Here is a 21,120-nt window from a genome sequence, read left to right as displayed (position 1 = left end):
GATGTGGAGAAGTTGTGGCTTTATAGGTGCTGAGCTGATACTTGTGCTCTATCATATTTTTTGTCTCCAGGATCTTCTGCAGCTTTGGAAATCCTGACTGAAACAACAGCTTGCAAGCACCATGGCACTTTCATGGATCACAGCCATTGCCTTATTTGCACTTTCCTCCATTTACTGCATAGTTTCTCATCCCAACCGAGAAATGTGGTTTCAAGACTTCTTCCCACTTAAGGTGTGCCCTGCCAATGCCAGCGAAAAAACATTCTATGGCATCATGTTTGATGCAGGAAGTACAGGAACACGAATTCACATTTATACCTTTAAACAGAAAAGCTCAGGTAAGATTGTGTGAAAAGGTTCTCCAGGTTAGATGTGTGGGGGGTTTTTTTAAAGAATAATGCCAGGGGAAGGGGAAGAATTGTATTATGAATGTATTCTAAATCTTGGCTAATACTCATACCGATTGGCTTGTTTATCACCCAGATTTTGGAAAGCTAGCTTATTTATGTTAGAAATTCTTAAGTCTTTTTTTCTCTCATTGTAATTGCAGTCTTGCTTTTTTCTAGCTTTTGTCACTTTTTATCAGTTTGTAGAAAATTATATGTTTTTTTAAATAATTTTTTTTGTTTCATTTGAATTCTGTAATTGGTATGCTTATTTGAGAAGATTTTTATTTAAGGGACAGGGATAATAATTTTGTCATAGAAAGCACCAAGGGATTTTGGGATTGAAATACTTGAATCAAATAGTTTGACAAAGATTGTAACATACTAGTGACGTAAGAACTAATTTTATGCCATCTATTTAATTCAGTTTCTGAAGCAAATTCTTAGGTTAGTATCAGTTATCTATGGGGATGTAAAATACTTTTTCTTAAGGTATATTGGCAGAAAGGAAAAGGATGTCTCCTAACTTAGAAAGTGATACCGTTTCATAAGGAGCCCCCAGTGGTGCAATGGGTTAAACTCTTGTGCTGGCAGGACTGCTGACCAACAGGTCAGTGGTTCGAATCCCAGGAGAACAGGTTGAGCTCCCTCTGTCAGCTCTAGCTCCCCATGTGGGGACAGTAGAGAAGCCTCCCATAAGGATGGTAAAACATCAGACATCCGGGCTTCTCCTGAACAACGTCCTTTCAGGTGGCCAATTCTCTCATCCCAGAAGCGTCTTGCAGTTTCTCAAGTCACTCCTGACATGGGAAAAAAAGATGCTTAGCTGGGAAAAGAGAAAAGGGTCACTGTTCAGGAATTGTTAGATAATATTTTTCAATTCTTTATTTTGATAGTTTGGTCTTTTGATATTTCATTTGATTTATGTTCTTGGTTACCCTTGAACTTCTTTTTGCGTCGGAATTCTCAAACTTCAAATTGTCCTTTTCTAGAATATAGAAAGCACTATGAAATTAATGTTGTTGTCATAAGTTGACAGGCAACTTGAAGGCACATATATACAAACAAGATAGTCCTGGAGCTGCATAGTTACATCCGCTGCAGTACCATGCTCCAAATAAATCAAATGCAATGGGCTGAAATGCATGCTTGAAAAGAAACAGGAGGAGGAGGTGACCTTGATACTGGAATGACTTGAGACTAATGTAATTAAATCATTGACTCTTTGTTTCTGCATGAAAGAGAATTGAAACTAATATTCTGTCAAACATGAGTGAGCATGCTGACACAAATGTACTCAGGTGCAGGTGGAGGAAGAAATACACATTGTACTGGTAGTAAAGAAAGGGGGTAGGGGCATGACAGGCTAGGAATGCAGATAATGCAAGACTTCTAATCAAATTAATGGCAGGTTGGACTGTTTCTGCTTGAAAAAAAGAGGGTTTCTCACTTAAAAAGCATAATGGAAGCAGAGTGCTAATTGGGAACAAATGACAATGGACCATAACATCTTGTATGGTACTGCCTCTCCCAAACAGTAAGCTCTTCACACTTACTGCTGTTAGGGGCATAGGATCCCATGAAAGTGAGAAAACTGGAATTAAAAAGTGCGTTTTTTAACCTGAGAGAATATCTTTCTAGGAATCTTTTGCCAGAGCTTGACCACCAAATCACAGAGGACGATCTACAGATATTTAGAGAAGTTTCTCTCTAGGTATCTTTAGGTTTTCCAGTGCAATTCTATGGACTGAATTTTCTACTCATTTACTGAGAAGGTCTACAGCTGTAAATCCAATTACCGGGCCACCGTTTGCAGAATGTTCTGTTATGTTAAGAGTTTCCTTTTATACTGTCACTATTATTTGGTGTGGGAAAATAATATTAATCTTGATCTTCACAGCACACATGTACTGTAAACATTTCAAATATATCCTTCCTGATTGTCAATAGTTTGGTCATATACTGTATGAAAAGAGTGATCGTTATATATATTTTTAATGTAATCTTTGCAGAAAGGTCTGCAGAGTTAGAAGGGGAAATCTTTGAATCAGTAAAGCCAGGTCTCTCTGCATATGCTGATCAGCCTGACAAGGTAAGATGGGATTTTGTGATTATTTGGCTACTTTCTTCATTATTTAATACAGCTATAGGGAACTATAACCCTTCAGGTTTTTAAGGCATTTAATGTATAGAATCATGGAATTATAAAGTTGGAAGGGGCCTCATGGGCCATCAAATACATGTGAAAGTTTTGTCTTAACTGATGTTGTTATTGTTTAAAATGCTGATGTAATTTTACCTCTTTTTATATATTACGGCACTTATATGTGCTTCTGTAAGCTGCCCCGAGTCCTTTTGAGAGATAGTAGCAGGGTATAAATAAAGCTGTTGTTGTTGTTTGTGATTATAGGTTGCATCAGTAAAAGTGTAGTATCGAGATCAAGGGACACCACAGTCCCACTGTTTTCTGCTTTAGTCAGACTTCACCTGGAATACTGTGTCCAGTTCTGGGTGCTACAATTCAAGAAGGATATCAACAAGCTGAAATGTGTCCAGAGAAGGGTGACCAAAATGGTAAAAGGTCTGGAAACCATCCCCCATTAAGAGCAGCTTAGGGAGCTGGGTATGTTAAGCTTGGAGAAAAGAAGGTTAAGAAGGGACTTGATAACCATGTTCCAATATTTGAATTGATATCATAGTGAAGATGGAGCAAAGACGTTTTCTGATGCCGTTACAACCCTCAAACTATTTAAAGAGAGCAGTCATGTCACCCTTCAGTCTTCTCTTAACCAAGCTGAACATGCCCAGCTTTTTCTGCCTATCCTCATGTTTTGTTCTTCATACCTCTTAGAGTCCTTGTTGCCCTTCTCTGAACCCACTCCCATCTTGTCTGTATCCTTCTTAAAACTAGGTGCCCAGAACTGAATGCAGTACTATATATGAGGCCTGACCAGAACAAAAACATAGTGGGAATGTTCCTTTCCCTCAAGTTCTGTTGATGCGGGCTAGAAGAACATTTCCCTTCTTTACTGCTACAACAAAATTTACTAAGTTTTAGGCATTGTAGTCAGCAATGAAGTACAAACATCCTAAGAATATCTGAAGGACCAAGTTGTCCACCTTCAGCTTAAGATAAAAAGGAAAACTAGTGACAAAAAGGGGAAAATTGAGACAAGTTAAAAGAATAGTGGGCACATGATAGTTGTCAGGAAATTTGTAAGACCAGTCATACAGTACCACATTGTAAAGGAAATTGTATTTCTACAAACCCACAGTATATAATAAGCTGCCTTATACTGTATAAGGTCAGGATTCTCCTCCGTGTAGTCCATTACTGCATGCTGTAATTAGCTAGTAGTTCTCCATGACCTACCATTTGATACTTTTAACTGAAGATGTGAGGAATTGGCCTGGGACCTTCTGCAGGTAAAGCATGTGCAGTCCTACTAAGCCGCACCTTCTTCCCACACAGAACATCATCAGAGGTACATAAAGGAGGAAAATAGACAAATCCCTGCACTGAAGGAGCATTCAGACTAAAATGAAGTATTAGCAATAGAGGTTTTGGTTGAGAGATGAGAACAGTAAAGGATGTCTGGTAGCAAATGCAGCTGCAGGTATTTTAAACAGTTTGGAAACAAAAAGTAAAGAACGAAGTCTTACAAAAAAGGTTGAGCTTTAAGGTAGGAACGGAAAGAAGAGTAATATTATAAAGAAGCTTTCAAACTAGTACTGAACTCAACATCATTGGTGTTACTATCTTGCTTTCTGTTTATCTTTAGGGAGCTGAAAGTGTCAGACAGTTGTTAGACATGGCCAAAGAAGCTGTTCCACATAGTCACTGGAAGAAGACACCAGTAGTCTTGAAAGCCACAGCTGGCCTGAGGCTGTTAGCTGAGCACAAAGCCCAGGCTCTTCTCTCAAAGGTAACATAGGCTTGTATGTCTTGTAGGTGGGGAGACACCAAGGTATGCAAGTCAGACAGGTCCTTGATTGCTTCTGTAGGTATCTGCCTTCACTCTCCCTCTCTCTTTAAAAAGGTCAAGTGTCTGTAAGTACTCTTGTTTTGGTTTCTGGTATTTAGAAGCTCAGGGAAAAGTATTAAATCTGGACTGCCTTGTTTTACTTCCCACTGCTTTTTGTAGAAAAGGAAACTTGTGACATATACACTCAATTCAGTGAATGGCTGCAAATTCTAGCAATATCACCCAGGTTTTTTTTCTTCTTTTCCACAGATCAGGGAAGTCTTTGAGGAATCCCCCTTTTTAGTTCCCGATGATAGCGTTAGTATCATGGATGGCACTTATGAAGGTGGGTCCTGAAATGTAAAAAAAAAACCCAAAAAACAATGGCACTGCAGGGAATGGGTGGGGAGCAGGAGGGCCTACAGAATCAATACAAATAAGTCAAATTGTGAATAGTAAAAAAAAGGTGGTTGGAGAACATGGAGTGCTTGTGCTGAGTTCATCTGCCACCTGTGGGAATTCTGTGTATGCATAGTAGCCATCTTGAGTCCCAGTGTTGGGCTGGAAGTGGGATACAAATAAAGTAATGATTAAACACAGTTGATTAGAAAGATACAATATAAAGAATCCTTTCTTGCACTAATAAAATATCATAAAATAATTACCACTAGATAAGTTGTTCTTAACCTGTGGGCCACAGACCACCAGTAGGCCACGAGGACAAAAATCTGGTCCGCAAGCCTTTCTCTTTATTTTATTTTATTTCTGCTCCTTTCACGCCTACCACTCCTTCCCTGTCGTTGACCATGGCATATGTTCTGTATCAGAAACAAGTTGATGTGGTTTATCCAATGCAATTTTCTGAATCAGCACCCCAAACCGAATCTAAAGTTGAGCAAAAACTGATTCGTAACCCTTTTGGTACTAATGTTGGAGAAGTGGTCCCTGGTCAAAAAAAAAGGTTGGGAACCACTGCACTAGATGAAAAGTGCAATTACTGATAGGTAAGTTGTCTACTTCATGCAGTTTATAACTAGAAAAAGCCAAGCAAAAAACAGATTTCACTAGCTGGAATGGTAGAATCAATGTATCTTGACTGAATCTGACACTAAGAAGGAAATGCTTATTTGTTTTGTCACATGTATGGTTTGTATCTCAGTCAACATCATTTATCACATGATCTTGTTTGCCATAGTGTTATGAGGCACACATCCTCATCCTGATAGTGAAGATAATACAGATTTATAAACCAACCAACAGTGTAAATATGGTTTGAGATAGCCTTACACTTCTCTCAGTTTGGTGTTGCATCATACCAGTTACATACAGAGTTCAGCCTAGATCCCCTTCAGCCGTATTTTCATCATGCTGATTTGGTTAACAGTCTCAAAGCAAGTTAAATGGTTCAGAGTGTCCTACAGAGCTGGTTTGATTTAACTTGATGTAATCATTCTGTAGGATTTTCCTAAAAAGACTGGATTATGTTTGAAATGGGGATGTTAATTAAAATTTTAGATAGATTATGTAGTTAAAGTTTGAAAAGAATGAAAATAAAATAATATATATGAAGGAATGACAACATTTGGGTACGTTCTCATGCTTTCTCTTTCTCACTGAAAACAAAGAGAGTCTTAAGAAACCTGGGAATGTATTGAAATGAGACCAGTGCAGATAATGGACTAATGAAATTATACAGAGGGCAGTATTTCTGCCTGTTTTTGTGTGCAACTATTGAACTTTAAAGATTGAAGGATGTGGTGATTTTTTTCTCTCTTCACCTTTACAGGTATTTTAGCCTGGATCACTGTGAACTTTTTAACAGGTAATTGCTACTGTGTACTAAATTTTAAAATGTAGATAATCTGTTCTCTTGCTGCTAGCTCAGTTTTAATCTTGACCTAACTGCTTCTGGAGTCCATCCAGGGTTGTGAAGACCAAATAGTGTGTGATCCCTTGTGTCGTATGCATAGTCTTTGACCTTTACAATGCTACTTGTAGGGCAGCTGTATGGCCGGAACCAGCAGACAGTGGGGATCCTGGACCTAGGAGGAGCCTCTACACAGATCACATTTCTGCCACAGCTCGAGGTGAGGAATACCTGTAACACAGAGTGGGATGCATCTGGCCTTCCTTGTGTAGTTGGACTTCATATCCCAAAGACCTTGTCAGTGCAGCCAATGGCAAGGACTGAGAGTTTCAAGCCAGCAACAACCAGAAAGCTTCATGATTCCCATTTGTGCTACAGTACAATCTGCTGCGATTGCCATAATGCTGGATAGTCTGCTGCAGGTGGCGCAGTTATTTTGTGTTGTGCTTCATCTAAATCTAGACAGCTTAAATAAGAACAATTCAGGCTAATGGGCTTCTTTTAAATTTTCAGTATTTAAATATTAGAAGGTAGTGATATTTCATATCCTTGATTCTCAAGCTATTTTATAACAACATGTTGAATACTTAAGGACTCAGAAAGGGGAAGGCAATCCATCAAATATATTTGGGTCTTTACAGGCCAGAATGAAGTATTATGTGTTGGGTAGGAAATTGTTCCGAGTCCTTGTTAAAATCCATGCATGTAGAAACATCTCAACACATTCAGTGGCAATTTCAGAAGAAATATTAATTCACAGCAGTGGTAAGCTTTGGCAAATGTAATTACATAGACCAGCATAACTGTATTACCATATTTCATTGCATAATAGTTGCATTTTATGCCTTTTTTGCTGAAAAAGGAAGGTGTGACTATTATGCGATAAAAACATGGCGTAGTTTTACTGGTTTCTGGTTTTTTTACCTCCAAGAAATAGGGAAGAGAATGGGCCCCCAGAGGACTCTGTTTCTGCGTGGGTGTGTGCGTATGTTTTTTTCATGTGACAATTATATGAGGAAATGAAAAATACTGAGATTGAGTGGGTTGTTGTAGGTTTTTTTGGGCTGTATGGCCATGGTCTAGAGGCATTCTCTCCTGACGTTTCGCCTGCATCTATGGCAAGCATCCTTAGAGGTAGTGAGGTCTGTTGGTACTAGGAAAAAAGGTTTATATATCTGTGGAATGATCAGGGTGAGACAAAGGACTCTTGTCTGCTGGAGCTAAGTGTGAATGTTTCAACTGACCACCTTGATTAGCATACAATGGGCTGACTGTGCCTGGAGCAAACTTTTGTTGAGAGGTAATTAGATGTCCCTGCCTGCTTCCTCTCTGTTGTTGTGCTGTTGCAGTTTTAGAGTTTTTTAATACTGGTAGCCAGATTTTGTTCATTTTTATGGTTTTCTCCTTTCTGTTGAAATTGTCCACATGGCAGGGTTTTTTTTTAATGGTTGAACTGTCCAACTTTGCAGGACACTATCACATGCTAAAATGACAATTGTGGAGTGAATAAATTTCAGATATAGATTAGAATTAAAGCCTGTTGAGCCACACTTTACTAAGAAGTTTTCATCTGTTACCAGAATCCTGAATTAAGAAAAATATTTCTCGTCACACTGTATGTGTTAATTGGCAAACAGGAATTTATATTATTAGCAGCAACAGTTTTTGTGAATGGTAGTTGTCCATAGCTATCACTTATCAGCTCTTTCTGAACTTAGATTGCTTCTGATCTCATGGTCTACAATCCATATTATGGATACAGTATATGTCCCTGAATTTTTCATAGGTTTCCAATGTTTAGCTCTGAGGAGATCTTTCTGTATGGTCAAGTGTTTCGTCTGTGCTGCTGGGACCCAGGCAGTCTCCTTAGGGCAGCTTTGCAACCATGTACGTATGTCTCTGAGGAATACTTCTTGAGACCCAGGCATTTGCAGCATGGAGACAGTTATCAGCATTATTTTTCTGCTGTGGAAAAGCATCTATCACTTCTGTCTAGTGACACTTGAGCTCTGTTTCAATATACAATATTCAGATATAAAATATATATGGAAATCAGTAGTGAAACAGCAATCATTGAACAGTACTTTATGATTACACTAATTTTAGGAAACCCTGGAACAAACCCCGATGGATTTCTTTACCTCATTTCAAATGTTCAACAGCACTTTTAAGCTCTACACACACAGGTGAGTGAGCAGATGCTATATTAAATACTGGCTAAGATAATTTTTGAGCACAGAAGGAACATTTACATCAGCAGTGTTTGAATTTTAAACTCTTCTTCGTCATTTCTTAGAGTAAGTTGGTAAGCCTATTTCAGAATACTAGATATGTGTTTCTATGTTCATATGATGAAAAACAGAGCAACTAATGGATTACTGATAAAAAGCCATGTGCTGAGCAAACAAAAAGCTATCATAGCAAAGTTATTGTTTGTGATAGTATTTATAAAACAGGTTCTTCTAATTGGTAGTTTAATACTATATCTTCCTTTACAGCTATTTGGGATTTGGACTGAAAGCTGCACGACTAGCAACCTTGGGAGCCTTGGATATGGAAGGTACATTCATGCAGAATGAATGGAGTGTACCTGTTTGTGAGGAGAGGATGTTCAGCTAATATTGATTTGCATCTCATGTCTGGCTGTGTACTTGTTATCAGTGGTTTCTCTAGGAGTGGGGGCACCATTCCTATTTCTATTGAATGAACAAAGACAAATAAGACACAGTATGACTGAACAGTAGTGGGAACATACAACATTTCAAGAGGAGGCTGTGGGAAAATCTGTGGTAGGTAGGTCAAGGGTGAAGAAAACAAATGGTTGGACAATTGCTGAAAAACAAGTTTTTCCGGACTTCAGCCAATATGAATTAGGTCTGAGAGTCAGAGCCTTCATATTTCTGTAAATAGGCAGTGCTTTAGAAAACAGTGTTCCATTAGAGCAGTGGTTCCCAACCTTTGGGCCTCCAGGTGTTTTGGACTTCAGCTCCCACAGTTCCTAACAGCTGGTAAACTGGCTGGGATTTCTGGGAGTTGAAGTCCAAAATACCTGGAGACCCAAAGGTTGGAACCACTGCATTAGAGTCTTGAAATTTGGAATGGCAGGAGGTAGTAGTCTTTTATTTGAAAAACGACCATTTTGGAGTTTTTTAGCCTCATCAGTGAGTGAGCAAACAGATTTTACCAATACCTTCTAGTTAATTGGGGAAAGGTTATCAGTGAATGTATCACCTGCCTTTTCAAGCAGTTAATGACATTTAAATACACAAACATTGTGCCAAGAGGATACATTTCAGCACATTGGAGCACTTTTATGTGGGCTAACATAATTCACAAGATAACTATTGTTAGAAGGACTGCCCTAGGTCCCCACGTAGCGATGGGAGGGGATATAAATAAAATTTTGTTGTTGTTGTTATCCTTAGTCTCTGTTTTCATCTTTTGGTGAATATGCACCTTATTGCAATATCATATCCAAAATAGTTTAAGATTTCAGATAGTTAATTTCAAATTTCATCCATTTTGTGATTAATATTATGGTACATAATGATGGACACATTTCTGAACTAGGCATTTTAAAACTCTACACATCACAATGAAAAGATTCAGTACAGGCTATTGAATTAAGTTAAACAATCAAATTCATTTGCCTATATGGTTAATACTAGAAGAGAAAACATGATGACCTAATACTTTTAAGGCTCGAATACAAATGAAAAGAACATTTGCCTTTAAGGTTCTAGGATGAATTGAAGTATCAATGCAACTGCACCTTGATATTGCACATTATCAGTTTTCTACTCTGTGCAAAATTTAATAGCTTCTCTACAGGTTTGGTATAACTAGAGTGAACTGGAAATATACTTTCCTGTGAAGAAGCTAGGCTAGAGCCGGCCAGTTACTGCTCAGGGAATGCAGTGAAGTGGGGCCTAGGGAGAGAAGGCTTATCTCTGACAGAAGGCAAATAGAGAAACATATCCTAGAGGTAAGGAAAAGATGGCCTAGGCAGATAGCTGGGAGTTGGCATAGAAACAAGGAAATACTGTAATAGAGATAACACAATCAGCCGATAAGACTGAAAAGGGCTTTAGGGAGCTGCGGAGGATTCAATAGAAGTTAATGTATTATCTTAATGTGTCTGCTTTTTTATTTGTTTATTTATTTTTACTGTGTCTTGGCTGTTCCTATTCAGTTTGATGGGGGTCTGGTCATGCTTATTACAGCACACGCACAGAAAAACACATCCCCTGGTCCACATAGTGATCATCTTGGGGCCCATGTACCCAATTCAGGGAGGGATTAAGAGGGGAAAGGGAGCAGGGTGAATGGCCCAAGGATTGGAATTGAAAACAAATCCTCAACGCTATTCACTTTGGAATGCCACGTTCTCACCTTGTAGTGCAGATGAAAGCCCATTCTGAAGGTGTGTTTCACAGAGTGCATATTTGAATTCACGCCCAAATCCATGTGCATTTACAGTTTCTGATTCACTGTAACTTGAACTGCTTTCGTGTGCAAAATGTTCTTGCAAATCAGTATACTGAAATCAAAATAGGTCCAAAACATATTATCTAAAGCAAAGATGAAGAAGGAACCGTTTCCCCATTCCAGAAACCCCATTCAATTTGATTTGCAATTGAATCTTATTCTATTGGTGATTAGACAGCATCCTCCACAGTAATTGGGGGCTACAGTTGCACACATAGCTTTCTTGTCCAGTACTTCACTATCACATGCTCATTGTTTTATCTTGTGCTTAATTTAAAATCTATTCTCTGCCATTTTGGAATCTTAGAATGAAGTTTTGCAGAATTAAATGTAAAGTCTTACATGTGGTTACATAAAGGAAATATCCAAGTATAGCATGCTATAAACTTGGTGTGGCCACAGCTGACATGAAAAGAGATCAGGTGGTTTAGTGTAGCTAAATATGACCCAGCAATATGATGGCCAGCTAACAAGGTCTTGTGCTGCATTCAGGGGAGAATGGTGTCTCCATTATAGGAGGTAATTGTTCTACTCTGTTATATGTTGTGTTTTGTCTGTCTGTTTTAACTGTGTTGTACCCTGCCTTAAGCTGCAAGGAGAGGCGGGTTGTTGTTATTGTTAGAAGTTGTAGTTTTCTGGATCAAGTGCTGCAGTACAGTATATGTCATGTGAGGATGCAACTATACATATGGGGGTTACTGCAGTAAATGACCTGTGGCTGACTTTGCAAGCTTGGGCAGAGGCCTTTCCCAGACAGAATATCTGACACATTTAGAGAAGGTGGATCAGACAAACAGAAAAACTTGCTCAGCAAAAAGCAAGCACTGTTTTTGCCAAGGTGTCAGCTCAGGAGGATGAGAATGGGCTACAATGGTAGATGGAATGGTCAGTGCAGTGGACTGCTATGGCCACTCTCTCTCCAATCTGAAGTCTTGCCTGAGGTATTCACTTTACTAGATATTAGAGCTGATCCTAACTAGAATACAGCTCAACAAACAAACAATACAAGTTTAATGCTGGTCTGTGTGCGTTATATAAAAAGGCCTTTCATCAGAACTTCTCCCATTCAGTTCCAATCTCAGAATCTCTCCCATTTATGTATATCTTGTGAACCATCCCTGGGCAAGCATTGGATACACTACCTGCATCCAATTGTGCATTCCTTAATCCCCTTTTCTAGAGGGGATTTTTCCTCCATCAAGATGTTTGCCACTGAAGCAGCCAGTGTGTATTTGTTATGCAAATTTGGTCAAACAGAATCCACCTATAAAAGGTCCACCTGAATTAGCTCTGTTGGCAGCCAAACCTTGAGAAATAATGGAAACTGCCTTGCGTGCCATGCACTTACTTATCAAAGACAAGTCCTTGGGTGGAGCTGAGTTTCTGTGGTGATTTCTTTGTTTATACTGCTAAGCAATGTATATAGACAGTCTCTAAGTAACAAAAAATAGGTAGATTTGTAGATTTGTAGATTTGTTCTTACGTTTTATTTATTTATTATTAACTTATATGCCGCCACTCCCCTGGGGCTCGGAGCGGCTTACAAGAATAGCTAAAATCTAACAAAATTTAAAAGCAATTTAAAACAATTTAAAAACAACACTATCAAACATTAAAAGCCTGTCGAAACAGGTATGTCTTACATGCCCTGCGGAAAGCTGGTAAGTCCCGCAAGGCACGGACTTCAGGTGGCAGAGTATTCCAGAGTGATGGTGCCACTGCTGTGAAGGCTCTGCGTCTGGTTGCTGTTAGACGCAAGGTCTTGACACTGGGGACTTCCAATAGATCTTGGTCCTCAGAACGGAGGGACCTCTGGGGTTGATTTTGTAAGTTGGAACTTTTTAAAAGTTTAACTCCAGACAAATACACACACACAAACATACACATATCTAGCTAGCTTTGGATAGCATAGGAAAGGGTGAATACTACTGTGGTGTTTCCTTTGCTGTCTGTGCCGCTGTTCAAAAGATTTCACCTCCCTTTCTATTCTGTAATAATTGGATTTTGAAAAATCTGGCTTGTTGTGGAAACAGAGGTTGATGCTAAAGCTTCAATGGAAACACCTTTTTCCCATGATAACTCTTTCAGAAGTGAATTTCCCTTTCAAGGGGTAGATTTTTCTCATTCCTATTCTTAACTATGAGTTGTTTGTAAGTCAGATGTTTGTAATTTGGGGACTACTTGTACTGTGGTTCTATTTTATAATGAGTAAAGATTTGCTTTGTCCAACAGTACAGCTTCCTGGATTCCAGTTCTTCTTGAATGTGAAAAGACTTGCGCCTATTTTTTGTATTTTCTCACCTATACAGATTCTGGATCGAGTATTGGAGAAACAAACCAAATTTTATTTTATTGCTCAAAATAGAATATAAACTTCAATTTTCCCAGCTTTCTCTTGCAATTATAATTATAAGAAACATACGATCTTTTATTTTTCTTTCTTGCATTTTCTTCTGCAGCAGATGGACAGAGGTTCCGGAGTTCTTGTTTGCCGAAAGAGCTGGAAGCAGAGTGGCACTTTGGGGGAGTAAAATATCAATATGGTGGCAACAAAGAAGGCAAGTTAGATGGATAGTTTTCAAGACTGATGCAAACGAAGGGGATTTTTAGCTGTTCCCTCTTCTCTTGTAATTTGGGAAAATGTTCTCCAAGGATATGGTCTAGGGGGCCTAGTGGGGCTAGGACTTGACATATTTTGAGGCAGACTGAGATGGCTAGTCTAAATTTGTGCTCATTGGAATATCTTAACCCATTGAAGTAATACTACATTTGACAGTCCACTTGATTATCCGATTCTCAGGGGCCAAGGAATGCTATGTTTAATATTGAACTGTTTAATATGTATTTTTATGCTTTTTTGTTTTTTTCATGTTTCTCTTCTAAATTTTATTGCCATGTGTTCTGCAGTATTTGTACTATGACTTGTGGCTTGTGCCATGTTTACATGTGTGTGTTTACTCCAGCAGGGGAAACAGGATTTGAACCATGTTATTCTGAAGTGTTGAAGGTTGTACGAGGCAAGTTGCACCAACCAGAAGAAATTCAGAGGAGCTCCTTCTACGCCTTTTCTTATTATTATGACCGGGCAGTGGACACTGACTTGATAGGTGAATAGTCACTGTTTGAAAACCTACTTAAGTTGTAAGACTTGGGGAAAGAAGGGATTTATCTGTTGTGATTCTAGTTCATTTTTCAGAGGTCAAAGGATATTTAGCATAATGCCAAGTTTTTAAACTTTGTGTTTTTAAATACATGTTAAATGTACCCTCAACTTGCTTCTGACATGATAAATAAATAAATCTTTTACAAAATGAAATACAGCATTGTATCACATATAGTTTAATTAATATAAAAACTGTAAAACTACATTGAATTGTTAGTAAGTGGGCAGTAGCAATCAATAAAAATTTAGTTGAAAGTACACTAACACTAGCTAATCCATTGCTCCATGTCCTACATAAAGCACATTACAGTGATAAAACTGTTTTATAGAGGCAAGGTGTGCTTTTTCTGGATAATACTGTAGTTGATGTATAACTACACTTTTATGGCAAATGCTTCTTAAACTCTGTACCTCTCTTCAGGAGGAATTTTCTATTCATATCAGATTTCTATTCAGATCAGATTTCGTCTCCTGCAATACTACCACTTTGCCTGAATTTAACCTTCCACTTCTTTACTCTGTTCACAACTGACTACTAATTTCAGTTATTTATCTCTGTAATAGGATTTTTAACAAACCAACACTTTTTTTGCAATAAATAGGCTATATATATATATATATATATATATATATATATGCACACACACTCACACAGAGAGACGCAGACACACAGACACAATTTTGATATCTGCATTCCAAGAACAGAAACGGCCCTGTTATAGAAGTACCTCTTTTTCTAAGAACTAAAAGTAAAATGTGTTGCATACTAACTCTTCCCCTACCCGGAGACTGTGCATCTATTACTCTGGGAACCGGACTAGAAGGAGGCTACACGCGACCATTATATACAAATTATCAATAATACAACCCAGTTGTTGTTGATGTCATATATTTATTTGTATTCCGCTTTTATCTCTGTGCTTGAGATGCAAAGTGACTCACAACAATTAAAAAACAATGCAATCTAAGTGTTGTCGAAGGCTTTCATGGCCAGAATAACTGAATTCCAGTGTTCCAGTAGCATTTTTTCCTGATATTTCACACAGGAAGCAGCCAATCCTTGAAGCTGCAAGTCTATTTAATACTAATCAAGGTCACCAATTCAAACATTCACAATTGCCTCAAACAGACAAGAGTTGTTTCTCCCACCCTAGACATTCCACGGATATATAAACCCCACTTGCCTTTCCAACAGACCTCACAACCTCTGAGGATGCCTGCCATAGATCCTGGTGAAACGTCAGGAGAAAATGCTTCTGAAATATGGCCTTAAAGCCCGAAAAACTCATAGCAACCCAATGCAATCTAAAATCTCTGTCATATAAATATTAAAATACAATTAAAATTACAAATCTGTTAAAATAATTTAAAATAGTTAAAATACTATACATCACTATATACTTATACACACATGTATACTATATGTATAAAAGTATATTATATACAACTCGCCCTCTGTATCCACAGATTCTCTATCCATAGATTCAATCATCCATGACTTGAAAATATGCCCCCTCCAAAATAAAAAAACCCTTTGATTTTGCCATTTAATATAAAGGATACCATTCTATTACACCGTTATATATAATGCAATTTAAGTACTGACAGATTTTGGTATCTATTGAGGGGCTTGGAGCAAAACTACAGCAGATACTGATTGCCACCTACGTATAAAAGTTTTCAGTATTACTTTCTTGGTAGCTAATTATTCCATCAATGTAGTACACATCATGCCCTACTAAAGCTACCTGGTATCTTGCTCCTGCTGCAGACCTTATCTTCGCTTATTATATGATAAAAGGCGGTGCTGCAGTTGCATCAGGGGCAAGGTCAAGAATCAAATTCCTTTGTTATCATCTGTGTAGGCCATAACAAGGTGTTTACTTCATGTAAATCATATTAGATGAGTGGCTTTGTGTTACAGAAATAATGTGCTGTGCAGTTCAGCATATATTGGATGTGTTTTAGTTCTAATAAGCAGCCCAAGAGGAGAATAAGCCATTTAGCTCTCTTTTCCCCTTTAGAAAGCTATTAATAAAGAGTGAATCAGGGAAAATTACATTGTACATGAAATATAGAATCATAGAGTTGGAAGAGACCTCATGGGTCATCTAGTCCAACCCCTAGATGGGAAAATCGCATTCAAAGCACCACCGACAGCTGTTTAAAAGCTTCCAAAAAAGAAGCCTCCGCCACACTCCGGGGCAGAGAGTTCCACTGCTGAACGGCTCTCACAGTAAGGAAGTTCTTCCTAATGTTCAGATGGAATCTCCTTTCTTGTAGTTTGAAGCCATTTTCCGTGTCCTAGTCTCCAGGACAGCAGAAAACAAGATTGCTCCCTCCTCCCTGTGACTTTCTATATATCAGGCTCTTTATTGATACATAATATTCTAACATTTGCCTTTTCGACAACTTTTTGACCTAGATCCAGTAGTTAGTCAGTGCTTACGTGCATTTAGTTAATTCAGTAGATTCACACTGTGACTAATAACTCCATTCGAGCAATTATCCCTTTTATGCAATAAGCCACAATGAGCAAGATCTTATAACTTACCTTGATTTAATCAGATAAAGGCTTACAAGCCCATGTAGCAAAATCACCACACCAAATTGCTAAGGAAATATTGTATATTTTCTTCTACAAATATCTGTTTAGGCAATGGAAAAAAGACCAAAAAGCTCAAAGTAGTAATTCACCTGCTGTGCATCTGGAAGCAAAATATATGACTTCTGAATTAAAGCATGTTTTCTCTTCTGAGAAGCTGTATCTTTATAAAATGGCAGTAGGAAATGATCTCTTTTCAGAAGTGTGATGAATAAGCTGAGCAGTACTTTTCCATGGCTCAGCACTTGTTATTACTATCATGTAACCTTTCTCACTTAAATAATGTCTCTCACGCAGATAAATTCTATGAAGGAACAAATTGCATGTGGAAAGAAGTTCTGAAAGTCTGATAAAAATGTATCTGAGGCACCCTAAGCATTTCATTTAGCAACTGTAATGCAAACAACCCTTCCTTTTTTCATGTTGCTTTTTTGTGTCTTAGCTGATATGGAATTCCACTGGCCTCAAGGACATGCTTCATCTGTTTCTTACATCTTTTTAGTCACAGGATAATCTTTTTTTGTTTTTACATTTCAGAGTATGAAAAAGGCGGAGTTTTACAAGTGAGAGATTTTGAACAAAAAGCCAAAGAAGGTAAAATGTGTTCAGAGACTTGGGGAGATAATCCTTCCTCTTAATTTACCACCAGAATGAAACTCTGCCCTATATGTAATTCAAGTCCAGACCCTTGTTTTTTTAAAAGCATTCAGGTAATGTCTTCAGATTACTGGCACAGCTGCTGTATTGAGGCTGAACGTGAAATATCATTTTCAGGGATAAGTGACCATTGCTCTTGCCAAATGTAGCAGCTGAGGTGAAAGATTTTGTAACAGCACAATCACCACTTTACAAGCGGTGTAAACATCAGAATCCCGGCTTCATTTCTACAGATGCTTCAACCACTTACTTTTCTCATATATTTTAATAAACCACCTCCCGTATGTACACATTGGAAGGAATACTTAAAACAGCAATCTTTTGGCATATTCTTGTTCTGAGAAGGGTTTTGGGGCAGGTGCAGATATTCAGTGGCAGGTAATTAACTGTGCCCAAGGGGTTGGGACAAACTATGAGAATAATAGACCCTTATTCAGTTTGATTGATAGCTTTACAGCAATTAAAACCTTGGAATCCTTCTGAGCTCTTGCACAAGAGAAGCAGGGGAATACAAGTATATGATCCTTTAATTCTGTTCTCCCCAACCTGATACCCTCCATAATCCCAGTTGGACCATAGCCCCCATAATCACAGTTAGGAAAGCTATGGAGCTGCTTAGCACAGCTGGAGGGCACCAGGTTGGGAAATTCTACCATGAATAATTCCAGATCCTGTCTTTTTGGTGTCTCATCTTACAAGACTTTTTGTTTTTGTTTTTTGTAGTGTGTGACAATCTGGACAGCTACAGCTCTGCTAGCCCTTTTCTGTGTATGGATCTCAGTTACATTACAGCATTATTAAAAGAAGGTTTTGGATTTGGAGATACTACAGTACTACAGGCAAGTAAAAATTGCTAGAGCCAATCTTCTTTTTATTTTCAAAGACAAGAGGCTCATTTTACTAGTTGGTGGCTTGTATTAATAATTCATCTGCATATTATGACATGGAGTGGAGTGTCTTTATTTTACATATTTTAGCAAAACTCAGGATACTCCTACTGACCTACTACTAAAGATAAATGGAATGGTTGAGTGTATTTTTTCCCTTTTCGTGAAGTCCAATATGGGGCGGGAGGGGATACATTATATTACACCAGCTTTTTCTTGACGAAGATCTCAGTGGGTATGTTCACTCTTAACCTTTACCAGTAGTTGTCTCTTTACTAAACATTTAGTAAACATTCCTGTAATATAGTGTCACTGAGTTCCACTTTCTAACATTGTCTTATGATTTACTGCTGGCAAGCAATGTCAATTGTCCTACAATTATGTTTGAAATTACACTGAGAAGTGTACAGCAAGCAGAATTAATCACGTCCTTTTTTTACAGCTGGCAAAGAAAGTGAAAAACATAGAAACAAGTTGGGCCTTGGGTGCTACCTTTCACCTCCTTCAGTCCCTAGGACTCTCCCGTTGAGAAGACATCACCTGTCAGATGTTCCGTTTTCCTCAAACAAGAATGGGCGGTTCTAACCTTCTAGCCAAATACAGACCAAAGTAGAGAAATCAGATAACTTTAAAAGTGATTTTGTTCAGTCCTGAGCTGCACTGAGACATTGATTTTTAAAGTTATGTGTGATGCTGCAGGGCCTTGAAACTGATATAGAAGAAAAGGTTTAAGTACCTCTTTGGACATGCCATGGACAGATATTTGCTACTCGGAGAAGTGATTTTTGGACAACAGCTCCCAGATCTCCTAGCCAACATGGCTATTGGTTGGGCCCATGAGACATTAGTCCCCAAAAGTAATGTTTCTTACAAATATAAGATTCTCAACCTAAAGCATTTGAAGGAATAGTTCCAAAAGGTTAATGTTTCCAAGCTGTGCAATACATCCCAAAACTGGTCTTGCTTTACATGAAGCTTTTGATGGTGCAAAAACTTAGCAGAATTAGTTGTTTTTTTAAAAAAAAAACATAACAGAAGTGTGTTATTTATTTTACTGTCTTTGAAACTCTAGAAAGCAAGCTCGTTGGGTTAGCTGGTTCTTAACATGGAGGAAAGTGCTACAAGATTTTTGAACTTTAGGCAGATTCAAGGATTAAACTATAGGAAAGATAAGTTAATGGAAATGACTTGTCAATTTATACAGCTTTCTGGTTCAAGTCACAGTGGAGAGAAAACTTAATAATTCACTAAGAAATTGTTCTGTTTATTTCCCTTTCACTTCCATAAAGTAAACCCTACCCTAGACAAAGAATCTCTTGGAGCCACAAACTACTTATTATTTTGTCTAGAGTTATATAATTTTTTAAAGTAAAAAAATTAGACACTCTTGTTATAAGCATCCAGCTGAATATGAAGCTACTCTGTTTCCTCCATTACTGCCTCCCCAAAAGTCTAGATTTAACTTGGAGGGTGGCGCAGTTCACTGGATTCTCTTGAGTTATAGGTGCTCAGGCTATCAAAATCCTTAATTTTAACAGGACATCTCCTAAAGCTGCACAAAATGTAAAATGTTCAGTGTCATTATGTAGTAACTATGGGTTCCATTTTGACATTGTTCAAAAACACCAATGTGACACTCGTAGCTGCTAAAGAGCTTTTGCACAAAGATGCTAAGACATGGTGATAACCAGTACTAGTCCATATTTTTGTCTAAGTGCTCTTACTGAATGCCAAATGCTATATTGCTAGTGTCTGCATAATACAACACAGCCCCGTGCTTGTTTAACCTGACATAGATTTTAAAGTTCAGTGGGGCTTACTTCTATGTAAGCACACATAGGTTTGTTACCATTGTTTGGTGCCTTAAATAAGACATTACTCTGTTTCACTGTATGTTTTAGATGTAGGTATTACAATGATTCAGAACCCATTTTTGTGTACCAGAATGTGCAAGACAGAGCCGTTTCTCCTGCTCTAATTTTTTAATCCACTACAATAGATAAAAGAGGATGGCAACTTAGAAGTACGTTCTTTGCTCTCAGAGCAACATTATTTTGTTGAAACACAGCATAACCTCATCCTCTCCAACCTCATTTGTAAACTCAGGCACACACTTCAGGTTTTGAGCACAGTACCAAAGTTCATCTAAGTCTGGCAAATTCAGGTTTTCTCTCTTTATGTAGCATGCACTTCAGTATGAGTCACCCCTTTTGCTAATTAAGAGAGCACTTATTCAAACTAATCTGAACAATAGTGCAAAATCAAACATTGTTTTCGTCCCCTCTGATGAACCCAATTATTTGTGAAAATATCTTGCTTTCTTAAGCGACCAGGTCTTTATCAATGCAAGGAGATTATAACCATATTTAATGATCTGCACATAATGGCCTTTTTTTAAAAAAGTGTCTATATGATTGGTGGAGGAGGAATTAATGAAGCAAAACACTTTGAAGCATTACATTTTTTCCCCTTCAAAATCAGAAATGAAGGCAAATATTAGGCATTTTATTAACCTAAAGCAGTGGTTCCCAACCTGTGGGTCCCCAGATGTTCTGGCCTACAACTCCCAGAAATCCCAACCAGTTTACCAGATCTTAGGATTTCTGTGAGTTGGAGGCCAAAACTTCTGGGGTCCCACAGGTTGAGAACCACTGCCCTAAAGTAGGCACTTATTGCTCACACAGTGACTTGAAAGGACATTTATTTTGTTTTAGCTTAGATCTGTTAAACAAAATTAAGCTAGACTATAAGCAAACTGAGCCCCCTCCCTTACATAAATGTCCACATATGTAACACTGTGGGGCAAATTTGGTACTGTTAAGAAGTTCAGAATATCATTCCATTCACATTGTTCTGAAATGAGTTAATTTTAATAGGATAAAATAAATATCCTATACATAAGCTGTGTTCGTGTTTTTTGGTGCTGTAATGCAGTTAGATGGGTATTGCCAGGCTCAGAATATGGTACATGACTAAGACAGGACAATTTTGAATGTCTATTTTAGTTATTAAAATATTTTAACAGTTTTCTCAGACTCAGGTCTATAATTGAGCCTCATGATGTATGTCTATGCTACCCTTTAGGGCAGGGGTTCTCAAACG

At 38.1% G+C, this 21,120-nt stretch overlaps 1 protein-coding gene across 3 annotated transcripts in view; it reads left to right on the top strand.

Annotated features, from left to right (window-relative positions):
• The window catches only part of ENTPD5 (ectonucleoside triphosphate diphosphohydrolase 5 (inactive)), a 29,027-nt gene extending 7,982 nt beyond the window's left edge, over window positions 1-21,045 (top strand). For 2 of the 3 annotated variants that reach the window (XM_060758722.2, XM_060758714.2), the window contains exons 2-14: window positions 71-338; window positions 2,399-2,478; window positions 4,169-4,312; window positions 4,622-4,697; window positions 6,138-6,173; window positions 6,350-6,438; window positions 8,325-8,404; window positions 8,717-8,778; window positions 13,166-13,264; window positions 13,670-13,813; window positions 17,012-17,068; window positions 17,855-17,970; window positions 18,461-21,045. In XM_060758722.2, the coding sequence (XP_060614705.2) occupies window positions 122-338; window positions 2,399-2,478; window positions 4,169-4,312; window positions 4,622-4,697; window positions 6,138-6,173; window positions 6,350-6,438; window positions 8,325-8,404; window positions 8,717-8,778; window positions 13,166-13,264; window positions 13,670-13,813; window positions 17,012-17,068; window positions 17,855-17,970; window positions 18,461-18,547 (1,287 nt within the window). In that variant the 5' untranslated portion in view covers window positions 71-121 and the 3' untranslated portion in view covers window positions 18,548-21,045. The remainder of the gene's footprint in view (window positions 1-70; window positions 339-2,398; window positions 2,479-4,168; window positions 4,313-4,621; window positions 4,698-6,137; window positions 6,174-6,349; window positions 6,439-8,324; window positions 8,405-8,716; window positions 8,779-13,165; window positions 13,265-13,669; window positions 13,814-17,011; window positions 17,069-17,854; window positions 17,971-18,460) is intronic. The other variant, XM_067462888.1, reaches the window with a different exon arrangement.
• Window positions 21,046-21,120: the final 75 nt, after the last annotated feature.

This window comes from Anolis sagrei, chromosome 1 (genome assembly GCF_037176765.1).
Source record: "Anolis sagrei isolate rAnoSag1 chromosome 1, rAnoSag1.mat, whole genome shotgun sequence".
NCBI classification, from domain to species: domain Eukaryota; kingdom Metazoa; phylum Chordata; class Lepidosauria; order Squamata; family Dactyloidae; genus Anolis; species Anolis sagrei.
This window is presented reverse-complemented; position numbering and strand designations above follow the sequence as displayed.